This window comes from Rissa tridactyla, chromosome 5 (genome assembly GCF_028500815.1).
Source record: "Rissa tridactyla isolate bRisTri1 chromosome 5, bRisTri1.patW.cur.20221130, whole genome shotgun sequence".
In the NCBI taxonomy this organism is placed as follows: Eukaryota; Metazoa; Chordata; class Aves; order Charadriiformes; family Laridae; genus Rissa; species Rissa tridactyla.
Genome location: NC_071470.1, coordinates 21,391,038 through 21,409,567, shown reverse-complemented (window position 1 = coordinate 21,409,567; position 18,530 = coordinate 21,391,038). Strand labels below are relative to the sequence as shown.

At 39.6% G+C, this 18,530-nt stretch overlaps 1 protein-coding gene across 3 annotated transcripts in view; it reads right to left on the bottom strand.

Moving 5' to 3' along the window:
- Positions 1–2,713: 2,713 nt before the first annotated feature.
- Positions 2,714–18,530, bottom strand: part of SEL1L3 (SEL1L family member 3) — a 39,224-nt gene continuing 23,407 nt past the window's right edge. For all 3 annotated transcript variants that reach the window (XM_054202021.1, XM_054202023.1, XM_054202024.1), the window contains exons 15-24: positions 16,023–16,199; positions 14,281–14,408; positions 13,563–13,646; positions 11,104–11,194; positions 10,910–10,994; positions 8,690–8,799; positions 7,280–7,407; positions 5,717–5,819; positions 5,548–5,620; positions 2,714–3,989 (exon numbers count right to left, since the gene is read on the bottom strand). In XM_054202021.1, coding sequence (XP_054057996.1) covers positions 3,823–3,989; positions 5,548–5,620; positions 5,717–5,819; positions 7,280–7,407; positions 8,690–8,799; positions 10,910–10,994; positions 11,104–11,194; positions 13,563–13,646; positions 14,281–14,408; positions 16,023–16,199 — 1,146 coding nt within the window. In that variant the 3' untranslated portion in view covers positions 2,714–3,822. The remainder of the gene's footprint in view (positions 3,990–5,547; positions 5,621–5,716; positions 5,820–7,279; positions 7,408–8,689; positions 8,800–10,909; positions 10,995–11,103; positions 11,195–13,562; positions 13,647–14,280; positions 14,409–16,022; positions 16,200–18,530) is intronic.

The window sequence follows — 18,530 nt, the reverse complement described above, 5'->3', positions numbered from 1 at the left end:
GGTGGAATTCCTCAGCTAAAGCTTATTCAACCTGTTGTGTACCTCTTGTGACGCAGTTCATCCAGGATAAGGGTCAACAGCCAGTGCCAAATGTCACAGTCCTTTAGTCAATGGGGACAGCTTACACAGATGAGAATCTGCTATAAAACATCTCCTTGCAGACAATCCATGTTTCTCACATGCTTCTAAAGACCATCTATGCTTTCCCTGTAGCTCAAATGGGAATAGAGAAGTCCCAACAGAGGGTGTACTTATAGTAGGTATTCAGCGTGCCAGGACTAATTCCCATGTGCTGGCCTCTTTATTGCTGAATAAAATTTCAATTGCAAGGTATGACTCCTTAACGTGTACTGATACATAACTTTAAGCACAGACTCGTGCCCGTATATTGGGATGTAACGTTCATCTCTGTGTGGACTGGGAAGCAGCACCATGCAGTGGTCACAGAGCTGCCCACCTAAGGATGCCCACGCTCAGGGCTGTCCTGCTGCTGCCTTGCCATGAAATTCAAAGCTCAACAAACTTTTCAGCACAGTCGTGAATTTTGCCTAACTGGTTGTTCAGAACTACTCAACATTGAATTTTATTTTTTTTTTAAGCAAATCTTCACGCACCTTCCTTTCCCAAGCTGTAGTTGGTATCTATCTATCAATTCTCCCTTTTTTCACAGCACTTTGATATATCGTATGTAATAACTTCTCTTCCTTGTCGCTTGCTGTAACACATCTGTTTACTTAGTTGGTGTAAGTGGCATTAATTTCAGATAATTGGGCACCTATTTTGTAAATAACCACTCTGAAATTCTTTGTTGTCTCTAATTTAATCTGCTAAAGATGATTCTGGGCTGCACCAAGGGAGAAAAGGAAAAATGGCCACAGCTTATACTGCTTTAAGTACTACCTGAGGTGTTCAGATGGCTGGACTTCTACGAAACGTGTATAAACAAGCAGCATTTTAGCTGCTTGTGACTTATTTCCTCACTCCCAACCTGACCAGTCAGCATATGGGTTGCAGGAACTATAGACTTCCGTGGTCTTTTTACAATTTAAGAAAAATAATTCTTGATACAGCAACTTTTTTTTTTTTTTTTTCCTTTTTAACCTTCTTGTGGATGTAGTAGAACTATGTAGCTGCTTTGCTTAACTAACCATCCTTTCTCTCCAGGAATTGTTTGATTCTCTAGGTTGTCGAATAATAGTCCCCTAGGTCTTATAAGAAATGAAGGATACTAATGTAACTATTATTATCTCAGCCTTAAGGATTGCCAGTTTATTGTGAAGTGTTGCTTATCTTAACATACTTTAAGTATACTTTGGTAGAACTTTCTGATGTAATAGCTAACAATAAACAAAGACCTAACTATTAACTGCTGGCGTCAAGAAATATATTGCAACCTCAGCAGTCGTCTTCTGAAATACAGATGTGAAACCACGTTTCTGGCAAACCACCTCAAATTAGTTAATTACTGAAGTTGAGAACATGGGCTTACTTTAGAGAGCAAAAGGCAGTCAGCCAGACTGCGAACGCTTAACTCTGACCCATGTGTACACAACCTAAACCACTGCTGCTCTAAACCCCATGATTTCAACACGTGGGCTGCAAACATGCCACCACTGACGAACTCCCATGGGATTAATATTTCACTAAGGGCTTCAATTTTGCTACATATTTTACTACATACATAGGTCATACAGCTTGCACATGTAGCTTACTATAAGCAAAACTTGTCACGTGCATGTCCCAATGGGTTTTTGTGACCATCTAGCTGTATTTGGTACCTAACACCATGCCTATGTGGCGATGATTCTCTACTTGTCTTCAGAGGCTACACTTGACTTTCTGCAATACTTCTGGGTTTACCATCTAAACCTGCCCCAGTTTTAATGCAGATGCACACTGTTTTCTTTTATCAGGTGATAAAAGTTGAGAGAATTCTTGAAATAGCCATACATTTGTGTTAAGGAATTTGATACACTGAAACTTAGCTGCACAAGTTTTTGCAACTCAGAACAGACTCAAAAATGCTGGTGGTCCATCTGCAGTGGATACCAAAAGCAGAGTGTACAACCTCTGTAACTCAACAGCAGTTTAGTATTGCGAAAGTGGAGCTCCTTGTAACACTTCAAAATACTTGGCTATACATAAAAAGAACAAAGTACGTATCTGCAACTGTACTAAGAACAAGTAGTACTCTTTGCACTGTTCTTGCTCGCATAAATGAAAAACTCAGTAATGTGGCACACAACTCGCTTCCCGATTATATGGCTGGGGCGGGGAGCTTCAATGTCTGGGTGGGTGGTTCCCCCCCCCCCGCCTTGCTTACTCAATGGAGCTTCAAAGCATCAACTCTTCTCTGAACACTTCTGAATGTTCAGTTTTCTGCAAGTAAAACGCACCCTGATGGTATGTATATAATACATTTTTGTGTGTGTATATATATATAAAACTTCTCTTGAAGGTTGGAGGCTTTTTTCCTTTTGAGTCATTGCTTTCTTACTAAAAGCTCCTATGTCTTGATTGAAAAACAAAACAAAACCTCTTTGAGGCCTGCTCTGTGAGAACGCTGTATTCCTCAAAGAAAGCAAGGGCTGACTGTCCCATTTGGAGCTATGAAAACAGATGCCTAAGTAATGTTCTTCAGAACGTGCAACAGCAAGACATGATTTCATCTGAGAGGTGCTTTAAAAAGAAATAAAATCTGCCACATACAGGCTCAATTAGAAAAATATTTTTATTTACAAGAGTAAATAATGTAGTGCAAGGAGAGTGGATTTAACCCTCAGTAATGCATAGATTGATGCAATTTAGAGTCTGTGGTCTGCCTCATTTTGCAGAGGTGCATGCATCCCTGCTTTTAAGGTCAGCCCTTTCCTACAGCCACTTACCAGACAGCTTTAAATCAGACAGAAGGCATTCGCACTCCATACCTGTTATCCATATAACCCATCTAACATTTATCAAATAAACTGTCACTTAAATAGGTGTCTTTAGGAGTTACTGTAAAACATGAAATAAATCCTCACCAATGTTACCTATGGAAGAACCAAACAATAAATTGTTCATTCACTTTGTGTCACCTGTTCACACTTAATTATTCTTTTATTTATTCATTGAGGAAGCTACTTTCTCTAATCAGTGGCTCTCGGCAGGGCAGGGATTGTTCTGTTGTGCCTGCCAGGGAACTGCTGACACTGTGAAACGTTGACCAAGGGTTAGCCAGCACAGCTACTACATTATGATCATACTGCAACGCTTCCTGGTGTCTTTCAAAGCAAAATACTTTTTGCATAAAAGAGTTAGGATGGAATATAAAATGCCAAAGAAGTAATTGTTATCACTGCATGTACAAATGTCCTGGCTTGGTGTTCTGTGGAACTTGGAAAGTGGTGGTGGCTGGGCTTCGCTTTTATGTAACTTCCATGCTTACAACTTGGAAAACTCTGCCAACTTCACCGGTAAAGTAATCTCAAATGCAGTAAAGGCAAGTTAATAAGATGCGAAAAACTTGTTCATCAGAACTGGTGGGAGGTTTGCTCATTCTTTAATTAGGCAAGGACTTTGCATGTTTTCTTCTAGTCCTTCAATGAAATACAGTATGATCATGTGTTGTATATAGTGAGATAATCTGCATTATCTGTTTGGAGCATTAAATAAATTATAGGGATGTTTTTCCTCTATAGTGGAGCAATCAGATCAGTGAATTTCCCTATGATTTTGGCTGCTGGACTGCATTATTAATGTCACTAACAGGGTTGGTTGCCAGTTCTTAGATTTGTAGTTGTTCATATCCCAATGGGACGTCAACTTTAAGAAAACTACACTTCAGCTTGTAACAAGAGGATTCTGAGGGTTTGACTCCTGCTGGGCTAAATCGTTTGAAAAGGTAGATTCATCTTGCTGTACTAGTCTGGTAGCATCCTCGTTGCTATTCTCTGAGGAAGAAGGTTCATCTGATGACGGTTCTGATCTTGTTCCAGGAGAATTATGGGCTTCAGAAAAACGTCAAAAGAAATTATTAAAAAAGACCCCACTGCGTCTAGAAGTCTGTTCATCAATATTTAAATATTATGTGGATATAAAATCACATATAAAGATAATACTCAAAAGTTAGGAAATAATGAAAGAAGAATGTCTGTAACTATATACTTCTTACAGATATAGTGTGATTCCCAAGTTACACAAATTATAGCTAGCAAGAAAAGAAAGCAGGGTTTCAGAATTACTTCCATAGTCAGCATGTTATTCATAGCTACATGTCTTAAATGCTGTCTAGGAGTTATAAAATACAAATAATCTTTTTATATTTAATGGTGTTTTGTTTTTTTTTAAATACCATTCCCTATAGGTATAGGCTGTCAATGTGGAAAGTAATTTTTTTTTTTCTGTATTTTATTACAGAAATATGTCCAAACCCAGTATTTTCTGACATGGGCTTAAACTGCCTACTGGAATTAAGTCACAACATAAGAAAGTACATTTAGTAGTGGTAGAAATTATTTTCATAACTTGTAATATTCATTTCACAACTTCCCCATCAAGATCCTGCCTTGGGATTTGAAGTGAGACACTTGGTTGAAGCTGGCAATGCTTTTAAAAAGTTCACTCATTATTTTTGCATGTGATTGTAGGATGTTTTTCCCTTTTCCTGCACAATCTAGTTTTGGCTCTGATATCTCTGATATCAGATTGGATGTTAGGAAGAAGTTCTTCACCATGAGGGTGGTGAGGCACTGGAACAGGTTGCCCAGAGAGGTGGCGGAAGCCCCATCCCTGGAAGTTTTTAAGGCCAGGCTGGATGGGGCTCTGAGCAACCTGCCCTAGGGGGAGATGGCAGGGGCACTGGAACTAGATGATCTTTAAGGTCCCTTCCAACCCTGGCAGTTCTATGATTCTATCGCTTTCAGTATGATAAAAAAATAACGGAAGTATTAAGAGACTGAAGTCTGGCATTTGGTTTTCTGTCCCTCTGTATTCTCTGTCCCATCACAACAGAGAACATACAGCAAACCTTTCTAGTTTAAGACAGGAGGAGTCGGCAAGTGCAGATTGACCGTATTTACTGATTCTGTTACTGGTCTGAAGAGGCTGAACTGCCACCTCCTAAATTACTCCAATGTACCAGCTCTCTGAACCTCCCTTTTTCTCCCACCTTGTATCCAAATGGATCCACTCCTACGAAACAGGGAACACGGTCTCATCGCATATTGTGGAGACAACATATGAAATTAAAGTCATGTAATTACTCTAAGCATAGTGGATGTTGAGAGATGGGAAGTAATCTCTTATTTCCAGTCACAATCTCCTGCAGTTCGTGTTTTTTATTAAGAATCCCTTTTATCAAGGGAAATTCTCCAGAAACCAGCAGATTTAAACTTGCCTTGCTTCATCTACCCCTTTTCAATGATCCACAAAAGACTTGTGTGTCAAAGAAGCTGCTGTTCAGAGGTACCTCTACCAAATCTAGAATTCCTGCTTTTATTTTTGAAGCTTTTACTGAAATAAAAAGATCATTCCTCTTTCTTCAATTTTACCATGACAAATACTTACCAGATAAAGCCTGAAAATACTGCACTGCAAATGCAACCAGAATTGATAAAAGAAAGGTTCCCATGAAGTAGATCTGTGACAGTAAGTTCAAAAAACATAATTAGAGCAGTGTAAAGGCAAAGTAAGTGCTCCAAATGAACTGTGCGTGTACCAAAGGAGCAATACATACCAGAGTAGACTGTAAAATATTGTTCCAGAAAACTCTCACATAAAAATAAAGCAGTGCTAATGAGCATGGACTAATTGATTCTTGGTTGCTATTATTCCAGCACCTACGACAAGAAGATAAAAACTACTAATCAGTCCTCATCTACAGTTTTGCGGCATTTGTTGTCTGGTAATCTAAAGTGGGTTTTCAGCAAACCTCAGTAACCCAGAAAAACAAGCAGGTATTATCATCACTCTCTCACAGATGGTGAAGTAAAAATTCATAGAAATACCAGATTAACTTAATTAAGCACAGAATTCCTTACCCTAGGAGTATATTTTTTTTATTTTCTTATTAGTCACCAACAGGTCTAAGCATCCAGGCTACCCTGGCCAAGCAGTCACAGGACAAGGTTGTAGCCAAGTTGCTTTGTTCTAACTAATGTGAGTCAACAGCAGTAGGACTTGATTTAAGATTAGATGCACAAAATTTAGATGCCTATGCAGGATGCTGGTGCCTAAACCCCCTTTAGGGACACTGGAGTAGTACACAATGCCATCAGAGCTTGAAAAACACCTTAGCTGACTAGCTCCGAGGTATCTGTCGTGGAGTGAGCTGAGCAACTTTCTCACTTGCATCAGTTAGGATTTCACCTACTAGGGGAGTTTCAACAGTTAAATCACAGGCACCGGTTTCAATCTACTCTTTCCTACCAAGCTGAGGAGGGAGGGGTGAGGGTGTGTGTATATATAGATATATATAAAATTTTTATATTAAATTATATACTCTCTATATATTATATATAAAATAGATAATTTATATAAAATTATATATATTTTATATACATTTTTAGAAAAAGCAAGTGCCCTTCTGGAAAAAAAGTGTATGATGATTGTAAAACTCTCTGCAGTTACTCTCAGTGCATTAGCTCCTCCTCCTTTAAATATCTGAAAGGCTAAATATACACAAATCCGCCAAATATTCTGTAAGCTTCCCTTCCCACTATGCTTTCCAACACACGTTGCTCTACCCAGGTAAAGGAAACCTAAGTTCTGCACCAGAACTGGAGGTTCTAGCATGGCTTGTGCATGAACGGTGCCGGCACAGACATTCAGGCAGCAGACCTGTATCCTTCTCACATACCTGACATTCTGTATCATAACATCTGTGCCAGGCTGGAACATCTTTACAGAATAAATAGGAAGGACTACTGTTATCCCAATTACATAATTTTCAGTTCTGTAATAAGTTATGCTATATTTATCATTAAAAGATTGTTCTGGACTGTATACAAATTGGCAGTGCCTAACTTAGGAACTTAAATATATTGAATTGGAAAAGGCCTCCTGGATCATTAAATCCAGTCCCTGCTGTATCAGGTAACCACATACAATCGGGTCTCTTTTAGAGGCATAAACTGAAATAAATTTAGGTCATTTAAGCGTTTGAAACATGTTGACCTTACCCTGCCTTAAATCATACAAGTGAACAAAGTTAATAATTACAGGAGTTGCTGCTCTCCAAGCGTAAATGTTACTCACATAGAAAAACAGAAGATGCTGATTAAGGGGAAAAAAGACTCACCTGTAATAAAGTTCCTGAAGAAGTGAGGTATTACTAGAATGCAATGCCTGATCAATTTCCAAGTGATCCAGAATGTATGAAGGTATGGAGTTGCCCTCTTCCATGACAAGGGCCAAATTAAAGAAACCCTAACAATAAAAAAAGCACACATACATTTTAACGATTAAATTTTCACATCTATATTTAAGGTCTACTCAGCATCAAAGATCTAAATAATTATAACTGTCTTATGTAAATAAATTTTGTATAACATGATCTTCACTGAATAATTATGAGAGCCTTCTCTCCTAATCATATACCCAGGTAAATACTGAAAATGCAAAAGAATCACCATTTTCTTAGGAACCACATGGAAAAAGATCTGAGCTTTCTCATTTTTAGTCGCTCTTTGAACACAGAAGATACCATATCAAACTGTAATCTTTTATCTACTAGGGAAATACAGATTGAAAGCAGAAATGGATTCCTGTTCTGTTACTGTTAAATTCCCCTCCACCTAGCTCTATACATCAACAGCAATCTGAATTGTGAAATTGAGAGCAGAAGTTTTCTCCAGACAATTTAAGTCCCTAATCTTAAAGTTTTGCCTACTTGGACAAGTCTTAGGCATCCCTATGTCTCTTCAGAGCCATGAACATGAACACGCGTGAGATGTATTACAGGATTCCCCATCGGTTTGGCTTCCATACTTTAAAGTAACTATTCATGCATTTCTTCTTTCCTTTGCTAGTTTAGTAGTAATGTTTTGTCCCGATATCCTCAAAACAGAATCCAACTATGCTACCTCTAGTAAATTAACATACAAGATACTGCCTGGGGACATTGTCATAGGGAGAGGGAGAACAGAATATTGCACCCAGGACACTTCAGGAGGGTCTGAGGGCAGTAAACTCAGTGTTGAAACATTGCATGTCTTTAGTAATGAGATACGGTGTATCTTTTAATTATAAAGTGCTTTTAAGATGAAGCTTTTGTTGGCGGAGTGAACAAAATCCATCCTAGGATTCACGCAATGTACCAAGGGAAATGAGCCAGTCTTTTTGTTTATATCCTGAAATAGCAGAGGATAGGACTGGAATACAACTCTGCAGTCTATTAATTCTTCCCCTTGCAGCAAGAAAAATACCAAAGTCACAACAGAATCAATTGTGCCAAGGTATGGTAGCACTGAATTAAGCGGTTCACCTTTAGCTTTCAAAACAGCCTAATTCTAGGACTGTCCATCTATGCTAGGTTTACCTTCTATTATCATGAAACAGCAACTGTTGACTTACAAGGTATTGTGAGATAATTATAACTTATTCTACTGGGTTTCTTCAGTGCAGACGCAGCCAATAATCAGTCCCAGGTAAATCCTCAGATTGTTCTAAGCTCTGATGTCTTATAAACACATTACAACTGCGGACCCACCTGTGAATCTCCCTCTAATGCAGCTTGTGCGTACATCCGCATTGACAGCTCAAGATCTTTAGACTGGTTCTGGTAACCATAGTAGTAGAAATCACCCATCTTCAAATAAGCTGTGGAAGAAACCACTAGCAGATCATTTAGAGTATTTGTAGAAATAGAATTAACCAACTATTAATGTGATGGAGAAGTTAATGGTAATTCTATTTAAAGCACCGTATTTAAAAAAAAAAAAAAAAAAAAAGAGTACTCTCTCTCTCTGCCTCTGTGGATACTTTACATCAGCCTGCCCACTGAAAATATTTATCCTAGATGAAACGGTTTCTCATGGCTTCTCTTTAGTGAATTCAGTGAATGATATTGCTACTTGTACAAAAACTGAGATTTAGAAACTTTATACTGCATTCTTTCTTCACTTGCTGAATCTGCTTTTGGGCAACCTCTAGCCTTATTATTCAGGCTAACCCTACTAACTTGGTAAGACTTAAAAAACATGCTGTCTAAGCATTTGTTCTGTACCTGTCATTGTGGCTGAACCCATCCCCAACGTTACAGAACTTTGCTGACAATTTCATTAGTTTCAGATCCAACCCAACCCAGGAGAATGGCAAGGATAGAATTTTCCTGGTCTAGAAGGAAGCGATGCCCAGGAAATATTTTACAAACATCTTTCTGTGGTATTTCACAGTAATGAAATGTACCAACAGAGTGGGCATTGACCCAGACAAGAGCAAGCACGACATTGCACTAATCTATGCTAAAGAGTTTAAAAACTCCCATGAATGTGTCTACACTTATCCGACCTAAGTTTTCCCCAAATGGTTTGAAACACTTCTATACCTTGCCTTGTGTATCTATGGCAACTACCTAGAAATTCCACCTATTTTTACAGTGGACTCTAGCAGAGCTCTTCCAGGAAGCAAGTGGGCCACTGACCCCAACAGCAAAGGCAGAAAGACTATGTAGATGGGCTGGCACAGATGCAGAGTGGAAGGCCACGAACGCTGCAGTGAATCATCAAGAAGAGAATTCCCCTCAACCATACCAACTGTGTCATTCCAGCCCTGGCCCAGAGAGCATTCCCACCTTGAGGTCACCCTGTGTTGCACTGATAACATAGCCCTGGAAATCTCTGCTGCCGGGGTTAGACTCTCCATCCCAGGTCCTACACTGGGGATTTGATCCTCCACTACCGCAGAGAGGGGTCTGAGATAAAACTCCCCTTACGTTACCCATGCGAGGATGTCATAAAGCAATCAAATCCTTCCCCTGTTGCACCCAGCAAGTTTTCTCTCCTTTACTTGAATGGAATCACAATCTCACCCCATGAGTCTGACCTTCAGAAGCTTCTCTAACGTAAGACTGTACCAGTGGATCTGCCAGAGGGACAACCAAACTGCACCTTGCTAAGATGTCTACAAACTGCTCACAAAAGCTAACAGGGTGTTTCAGCTCCTGTGGCTTCAGGCTGCTTCAATGTGGTATTCAGTTTCCGCGCTGCTGTGTATTTAAACGAATAGCTTGAATTATTTTTATACTCCATTTTTCTACAAAGCACTTAAACCTTTTTGTGAGACAATCAGATCAATGTTTTCAAATATTAAATAACTCTTTCAAAGGCACCAAAATGACTTAGTCACTAAAGTCACAGATGCAGTAGAATTTAAGGCTGGAGGAATAAACTTTTTTTTTTTTTAAACAGAGAATCCTTTAGTTCCCTAAGGTAAGCTGTGCCAATGTTGTTAAACTCTGTACCCTAACAGGAAAACTCCTAATAAATTAGATAAGGAATCCTTTAGCCTTCATTAGTTTCTCATGACTGAATTATGATATGGAAGTATATTTGCTTTTGGATTTTCTCTGTGATAAACTGAACAGCATGAACTCCTAAAGTCTACTATTTTTTTTTTTTCTTAAACCTTGAGTCAATTGCTTAGGCTCCTAAATATCTAGCCCTTTCTCAGGGCTTAGCTTTTTTATCTTACTTTATTCAAATTTTATCCATTTTATGCCATAAAAAGGAAATTGTCAGAAAAGCTGTGCTGAAACACAACACTTAAAATACATTTTCTCCCCTCTGATATTCCTATCAAAACACTAAAAAGGAAATGTATGATAAGCAGGGATTATTTGCTCGCTCATATGGAAGTTGTAACAAACGTAGTTTTGAAATTAAAAAAAAAAAGGTAAAATTAAAATTAAGAAAGAATTCCCTATACGTACCAAATGACGGTGCATTGACTTGAGAAACAGAGAAATTGTAGTATCTCCAAACACAATCAGTTGCTAGGTATTTCCTTGCTAGGTCCTGGAAAGAAAATAAGTGATCCATTCATATCACAGTTAAGAGATTAGGATCACACTATTATTAACAAGTGTTCCTTTTAGGATAATGAGTTGTGAATACATTTACTTACTGGTCTTTCTTCACAGATGTGTGCTAAATTGGACTGCGACACTTCAATCCCAGTTTCAGCTGCTAAAATGTAATGCAGTAGAGCCTCATGCCTAATGTTAGATAAAATAAATTAGTGAAAAACCTAACAAAAATAACATGCATTTTAGTCATAGTTAAAAAAAACCCTGCTAAATAAATTGATAAAATCACCTAAGAGCAACTTTTTGGTACAAGGCTTAAAAGCAAGAGGCTGGCAAACACACGCAACAGCTACATCTACTGGAAGCGCTTGGTGTAACAAGCCATGCTGGCTCTCAAGAATTTGCAGTTTTCTCTCTTGCACTGAAGCTAGACTGGCTCCAGTGTGCATTTACTCTATGTGCAAGACTGATGATAAACTTGAATCGATATTAAGCCCAATTATCTATTCAAATGCTTCAGATAAAACATTCTTAAAAGACTCTTACCTCCTCCACTTAAAAAAAAAAACAATCCATAATTAACTTAGCAGTGTAGCTACCTGTCAAACTTTCATCTGGGTACTTCTTTGGTATGCTTTACCCTTTTATTTCTCTGACTTGTTTGTCTTGTCTTTTTGGACTATGGGCTCTTTGGAATGGAAATTGTCTCTCATTATATTTGAACATGTGAATGAAATAACAGTCTCAGTCCCTCTATGGACTCTATACATCCCACTGACTGTAAAGCAAGTAATAAAAGCGAATTTTGCATTTGCAGGACAGCAATTCAGTATCGCAGTACAGTGGTACTGGGCATCGTTCCAGAGGAGAGCATCTCTCTCATGTTCTCTGCTACTCATCTACTCAATATTATGAAGGCTAAGCATTCAGAATTAAGAGGAAGTCTTGCGTTTGGTTTTAAAATTACAACATTAAGAAAACCACTCGGGTTACTTTTTTCCTACTAAGGCGTCCTATTAAAGGGTCATGCTTCCAGTGGTTTTCTCCACAACACAACGCTAAACCCATGGCAAGTTTCAGGGTTCAATGGTTTATTTAAATGGAAGCAAATATACTTAAATATACATTTGACTTCAAGAGTAGGTGCTTAAGCAAAGAAACTTGAAATGACATTGTGAAAACAGCTGCCCTTACAGAACTGGCAGGTGTAACCTCCTGTTTCCCAGCTGCTGCTGCAAGAATACAAATTCTTCCTTGTACTTGCCCTGTAAAAACATCTGGGGCAATGGAGATCTGGCACCACAGAAGGAATTCAGGATACCTAAGCTGGAAAGTTAGTTCTTCTGATCTTTAAGTCTCAAAGGGCAATTCAAAAAAGAAAGTACATTTAGGGCCCTTAAATCAGTCTCTGAAGATCAAACTACCATGACTGACACATGGCTAGTAACACCAACAACTGAAGAATACATACTAGTTGGCAGTGTAACAATTTACACCTGTGCAAGATACATGAAAAAATATTCAGAAGCAAAGATTTCAACATGGACATACTCCTAAAACCAGAGGTGACTAGGACCATTATTTATAAGTAACTACCCGTACACTCTTAGTCACTGGCACATCAAGTGGGACTCCAGCAGATTTGTCCTCCTAGCTGTCAAGACCAGACCTTCTGGGATCTTACTGCTCTACCTGTCACGTGAACAGGACTTTCATGCGACTGCATGCAGAGTGAGCTGGGTAGAGTCGCAGGCTCGTACATCAGAACACGCTACAAAAATATCAACTGAGAGTTTTTCAGTGTTGAAAAGTGAGGTCAAGTCTCAGGAGAAATGTCTGTGCTGGACCAAACAGAAGGAAACTTCTTCTAGGAATGGCTTACTCCAGAACAGTCCACTGACAGTTTCTTGTAGTTCTCCTAAGCCTGAAGCAGTAATTAAGTACCAGCAGGGGGAGGCTGCAGGCCTAAACGAGCCATTGTCTTAATGATGTATGACAGTCTGATGCCTGCACGTACAGTATCTGATGCTTATGCCTACAGGTCGCTGCAAAAACAGAGCGTTAACCTGGAGGCTATTTTGAAACCTCTTGGCTGGCTCATTGGATGTTGTAGCCTCCAGAAAAGATAATATTAACCATATTCAAAAGAAGAAATCTAATCCAGCAGTCTCAGTTTTCGTGACATGGAATTATAACGAAGAGAGAAAACAAAGTACGGCTTTTGGAACAGAGGGAATATTAAAAGTGAAAGGCGGTCCTCTGGCTAATCCAGTGCACACTACATGCTATGGTACTACGGGATGAAAATCACAGACAGCAGATACAACACTATTTCACTCTACAAAATCCCTCTTTTTCACTTGTTTCTGTCAGAACTGTTGAATTATGCTTTGGGTCAACTCCTCCTTTCCTTTATGTTAATGTGTGTTTTACTACCGATTTCAGTGGTGCTGCTATTTGTGGTTTTTTGAGGGGATACCCCAAATTAATTATTTTATCATGCTATAAAGTAAGTGAAAAATAGAAAATGAACTCGAAGAGAACAAAACAAACATACCATGAAAGTTCCAGATAAGCATTGAGAGCTTTTCTGATGACATGACCTAAGTAGCCGTTCTTCTCTGCAATGTGTTTTGCCCAGCTGTAGAAAAGAACAAACAATAAAAAATAAACAGCTGTGCTCCAGTGACGTTATCCCAACTCACGCTGACTCAAAGGACACAAAAGCATATGGGATCACCTTCCGACTTCTTACAGAAGACAAACTATGGGATTTCACAGTAATTGCTGCATCAGTCTCACAACTATTGACTGAATTAGAACATTTTGTCCATTCATCTCCATGAGCATATCAGAGACATCCTATGTTTTTTCTTGGCAAAATTACATTCTTTATTTTTTCTTTTTTTAAGAAAACAAACATAAGTTAATAACTAATTATCTGCTTTTTTCCTTATGTAAAATACCAATTCTACCACATCAGGAGCCTGATATTTCTTGAAAATCAAATAAGCATGGCTTTGTTAGATACAACCTCTCCAAGTTGTTCCAGAAAAAAAAAGTACTTAAAGTACTCAGCATCTCTCAAAATCTACCGGTCATTTAAATAATACACCTGTTAACATGGATCAAACTTTACTGCAGAAGAACCTTTCGTTGAGGAGGTAAGCACCATGAAATGCAAGATATTTAGACTATGGACTTAAAAATCATCAATATTCAAAATAATCCCACCAGAAATATATTTGCCTTTAACAAATGGTTTCATTCCTTACATTACAGCTTTTTCTGGATCTCTAGGGAAGTCTTCCATATTTCCTGTCATGTAGTACAGAGAGCATCGTAAAGTCCCTTCTATATGTCCTCCTTGGGCAGCTTTATAGAAATAGCGTGCAGCAACTGTCTGTGAAGAAACAAGACACCATTAGCAACTCTGCATTATTAATGTTTATTGAGTTTTATTTCCCAGGATTCATTTCATTAAATGAATTTAAAAGAGGCAATCAGCTAATTAAGGCAAGCCAGTTTAACTACTTTTAATGTATTTAGGTGGAATGAATTCCTTTCTTCTAACTTTTTAATAGTTTGGGCAGGAAAAAGGGCTGGTAATATATGAAATGTCAAATAGAGAAGTGTCTAAATGCGTAACTAACACTTGGTAGCATACAAGCCTTGTGTGTGCTGACAAAAGTAAAATTAGTTATTTGCTAGTAGGGAGATGACTAAGGGATGCTGAAGAAGAGACACAGAACGGGACTTTTGCACTGGCGATGGCTACGTGACGGCTGGAGAGCAGCAGCACTGCTCAGTACGTCCAGCAGAGCACAACCCCAGTGCTCAAGCCTCTGAAACTGGTTTATAAAAGATAACGCAGGCTGAACAGGCAGGGACAGGGCCGCAGAAACAGGAAGGCTGTGTGACTTTCCATGTTTTACCCTCAGAAACAGTAATCTGTAATGTAAACCAAAGCGGCATACAGCCTGAAATAATTTATTTCAGGGAATTTTTAACTGTCGATATATATTTTCTATGAGTGAACGTGGATATCAGAGTACCCAGCACAGCCATAACCAAGTATTTCTCCTTGCCCATGTCTTTGGTGAATAAAGCAAGCCGGGCACTTTTAGGTGTACTCTCATAATCACTCCACTCTGAAATGTGTATTTTGGTCCACAGGGAAGGAAAACGCATTTGCCAAATGCATGTGTTGGTGGGCACTGCTGCTGTTGGCAGTAGAAATGCTCACAGCCTGGAGTATATCCAGATCTCAGAATCCACAGGCCACACTGGAAACATCTTTTAGCTTCAAGCACAAGGCCTGCTTGCATTTATTACAGCCTGCCTTACTATGGTTGTGCTGTTAGTCGTAAACTACCCAGGTAATTAAAAGAAATATAACTGAAGCAGACCCTTCCTATTGGGGGAAAATTAATTTTGCATATGTCAATGAGAAAAGTTAATAAATGGGCTGTGTCACAGAAAGACAAACCGAAATACTGCAGTCTACCAGGACTGTATTAGTTACATTTGCAAGTCTGGCTCGAAGGTCTTTCACTGCAGTTCTGAGGTTACGGAATCTATGTGTATGTAGCATGTCTGTTCATGAGCTGAGGGATGCGGTTCCGCTGCTTTCATCTATTGTGGAAAGCATCCTTTCCCTATATCCTTTCCAATCTAAAGCTGAGAGAAAGCGAAAGGATCACACGATGTGAGAGCGCACACTATCCTGGCTGGTGTCACTGGAAGGAGGAAAGCAGAAGCAGCCCCCGGAGCTAAACCTGCACCTGCTTTGTTTCTAAATTAAAGGAACACAAACACAGGCACATAAGTATGACTGAGATATTTGAGTAACATCTCTCTCTCTAAGCAATCTGACTGAATTCCCTAGTAACACCCTTCTTTGTGATAAAAGGTATCAAAATCCAACTTGGAGTGGACACAGCAGCCTTAAGAACGAAGCATAAACTTCTAAACTGGGCCCTAATGTAAGAAATAGTACTATTAAATATTTACTCACTTGATTTCTACCAGGTACTCCAGGGTAAATCCCATCTAAATAAAGGACACCGAGGTTGTACGATGCATCTGGATTTCCCAGTTCTTCAGCAATTAACCAGTGTTTGGCTGCTTTTCTGTAGTCTCTTTTAAAATTGTGGTAATACCATCCCAATCCATTCACTGCCTGGGGCAAGCCCTTAGGGAAGGAGAACAGCAGTCTCAGGTCACACGTTTGATTCTGCTTTGGGTCACTTCACAATTCCAACCTGCTGCTCAACTTTGGGTGCTCTCGTGACCTTGCCTAGATTCTAGATGCCTGGCACAAGGATCCAGCCAAAATTACACTCACTGGGGACTAATGGATATAAAGGTTTGCTGGTTTTTTTTACGCTATCCTTCCTTGTGGCCTCATATTGAGAGAAAGGAATAAGACTCCAGCACCGCCTTATTCTATAAAGTCTCAGCTGTGTCTGCATTGAGATTTGTACTTGTTGACAATAACAAATTGTGACTTTTTCACCCGTTTCCTCCGCAAAGCCAAAATGGGGCACCTATTCTCATGGACACCCAGAACCTAGTTGACAGGATTAGCAATTGAAAAAAGCACGTTTTTTGAACTAGAACATTTCCCTAAGAATAAATAGGAAGCAATGAACACAGAACTTTATGATGCGGTTTTCAAAAGGTATTTGACCAACATCATACAGTCCTGCTTCAGATAGTGCTACACGCTATTACTAAGTTGCATCTTGGCATCAATAATTATGGATCAAGAGGAGAAAATCTGCCAGTTTTTATTTTGGTTGCAATGAGTCACTGTCTCCTTGCATAAACTGGTGGATCATACAGTGGCTGTAAGTATGCCAGAAGTTCAAATTACTCTGTACCAATAAACGTGAACATGCTATTTACTCCTATTTTATAATGTATGTTTAATAGCAAACATGCCAGAACAGTTACAAAAGGTAAAAACTACCTAAAAAAAAATATCTCAGTGCACAAATACAAGTTGTTTGCTACTGTTGGCTTCTACACTGCACAGTCTCCTTCTGTAATCTCTGCAGAAAGAACTGCATACTGGCACTTACAAAGGCGCTCTGAAAAAGGATTCCTTTTCCCTTCAGATTTAACCAGTATTACTAACTTATCCATTAAAATGCAAAAGCAGTTAAACTTTTCAACATTTATGATGTTATTTTTGTATAGAAAACGTGCACTGGAGCATAAAAACATAAGTATCTGGGTTGAAGGAGAGTAAGGAAATTGTTGTCTCTAGGACTCTTCCTGGAATCTGCTCCTCAGATTTTGGGAGTCAAGGGAAGTCAAGGGAATTTTGGTCACACTGCGAAAACCACTCAGTTTATTCAAGCCTTTCCCAAACAGGCAGTACAACAGGTAGTCTCTCCTCTTTCAAAGGAACGATAGAACAAGCACAATTCTTTTCTGATGGTGGTCAGCAGTGAAGTCCTATTGTCATTGTCAGTAATTGAACTAGTGCTGGTTCTAGAGCTCAGAAGGTATTCAAGATCGAGGTACTCTTACATTTTTATACTAAGGACGAGATGATGGCCTGGGTAATATGACTGTACTAGGTCATTAAATGGAGTGAGGGTCCTCTTCTCCCTGAAGTAGAGAAGAGCTGGCCAGAGGGAGTGCATACAGTCTTTTTTCAGTCACCAGCATCCCTTGGAGGAGTCCTCACACTAAGCAGAGAGACTAGCCATAAACCACTACTGTTCAGGGGTGGTGGGACAGGAAGCCACCATTCTGGCTTGTATCAGGAACAGCGTGGCCAGCAGGAGCAGGGAAGTGATTGTGCCTCTGTACTCGGCACTGGTGAGGCCTCACCTCGAGTCCTGTGTTCAGTTCTGGGACCCTCTGTACAAGAGGGACATTGAAGTGCTGGAGAGTGTCCAGAGGAGAGCTACCAGGCTGGTGAGGGGTCTGGAGACCAGGTCATATGAGGAGAGGCTGAGGGAGCTGGGCATGTTTAGCTTGGAGGAGAGGAGGCTGAGGGGAGACCTCATTGCCCTCTGCAGCTACCTGGAAGGAGGTTGGAGAGAGGTGGGTGTTGGCCTCTTCTCCCAGGTGAATAATGACAGGAGCAGAGGAAATGGTCTGAAGCTGCGGCAGGGGAGGTTTAGATCAGATATTAGGAAGAATTACTTTACTGAAAGAGTGGTCAGGCACTGCAACAGCCTGCCTAGGGAGGTGGTTGAGTCACCATCCCTAGAGGTATTTAAGAACTGTCTAAATGTGGCACTTCAGGGCATGCTCTAGTGGCAGCGATTGTAGGTTGTTTGGTTGGACTCGATGATCTCAAAAGGCTTTCCAACCATGAAGATTCTATGATTCTGCATTCAGCTCTTGTGTTGCAGGAATGCACCATTACTCAGTGCAGACTGCAGAAGCACAATCCAGACCTCGGTCTTTATGCTTTTTCATCACGTTCCAACTTAAAGATGTTCTGTTTTTATAGCAAAGCCTGCTGGCATGGATTTTCAAAGAAGGCAGTTATCCCTACCTG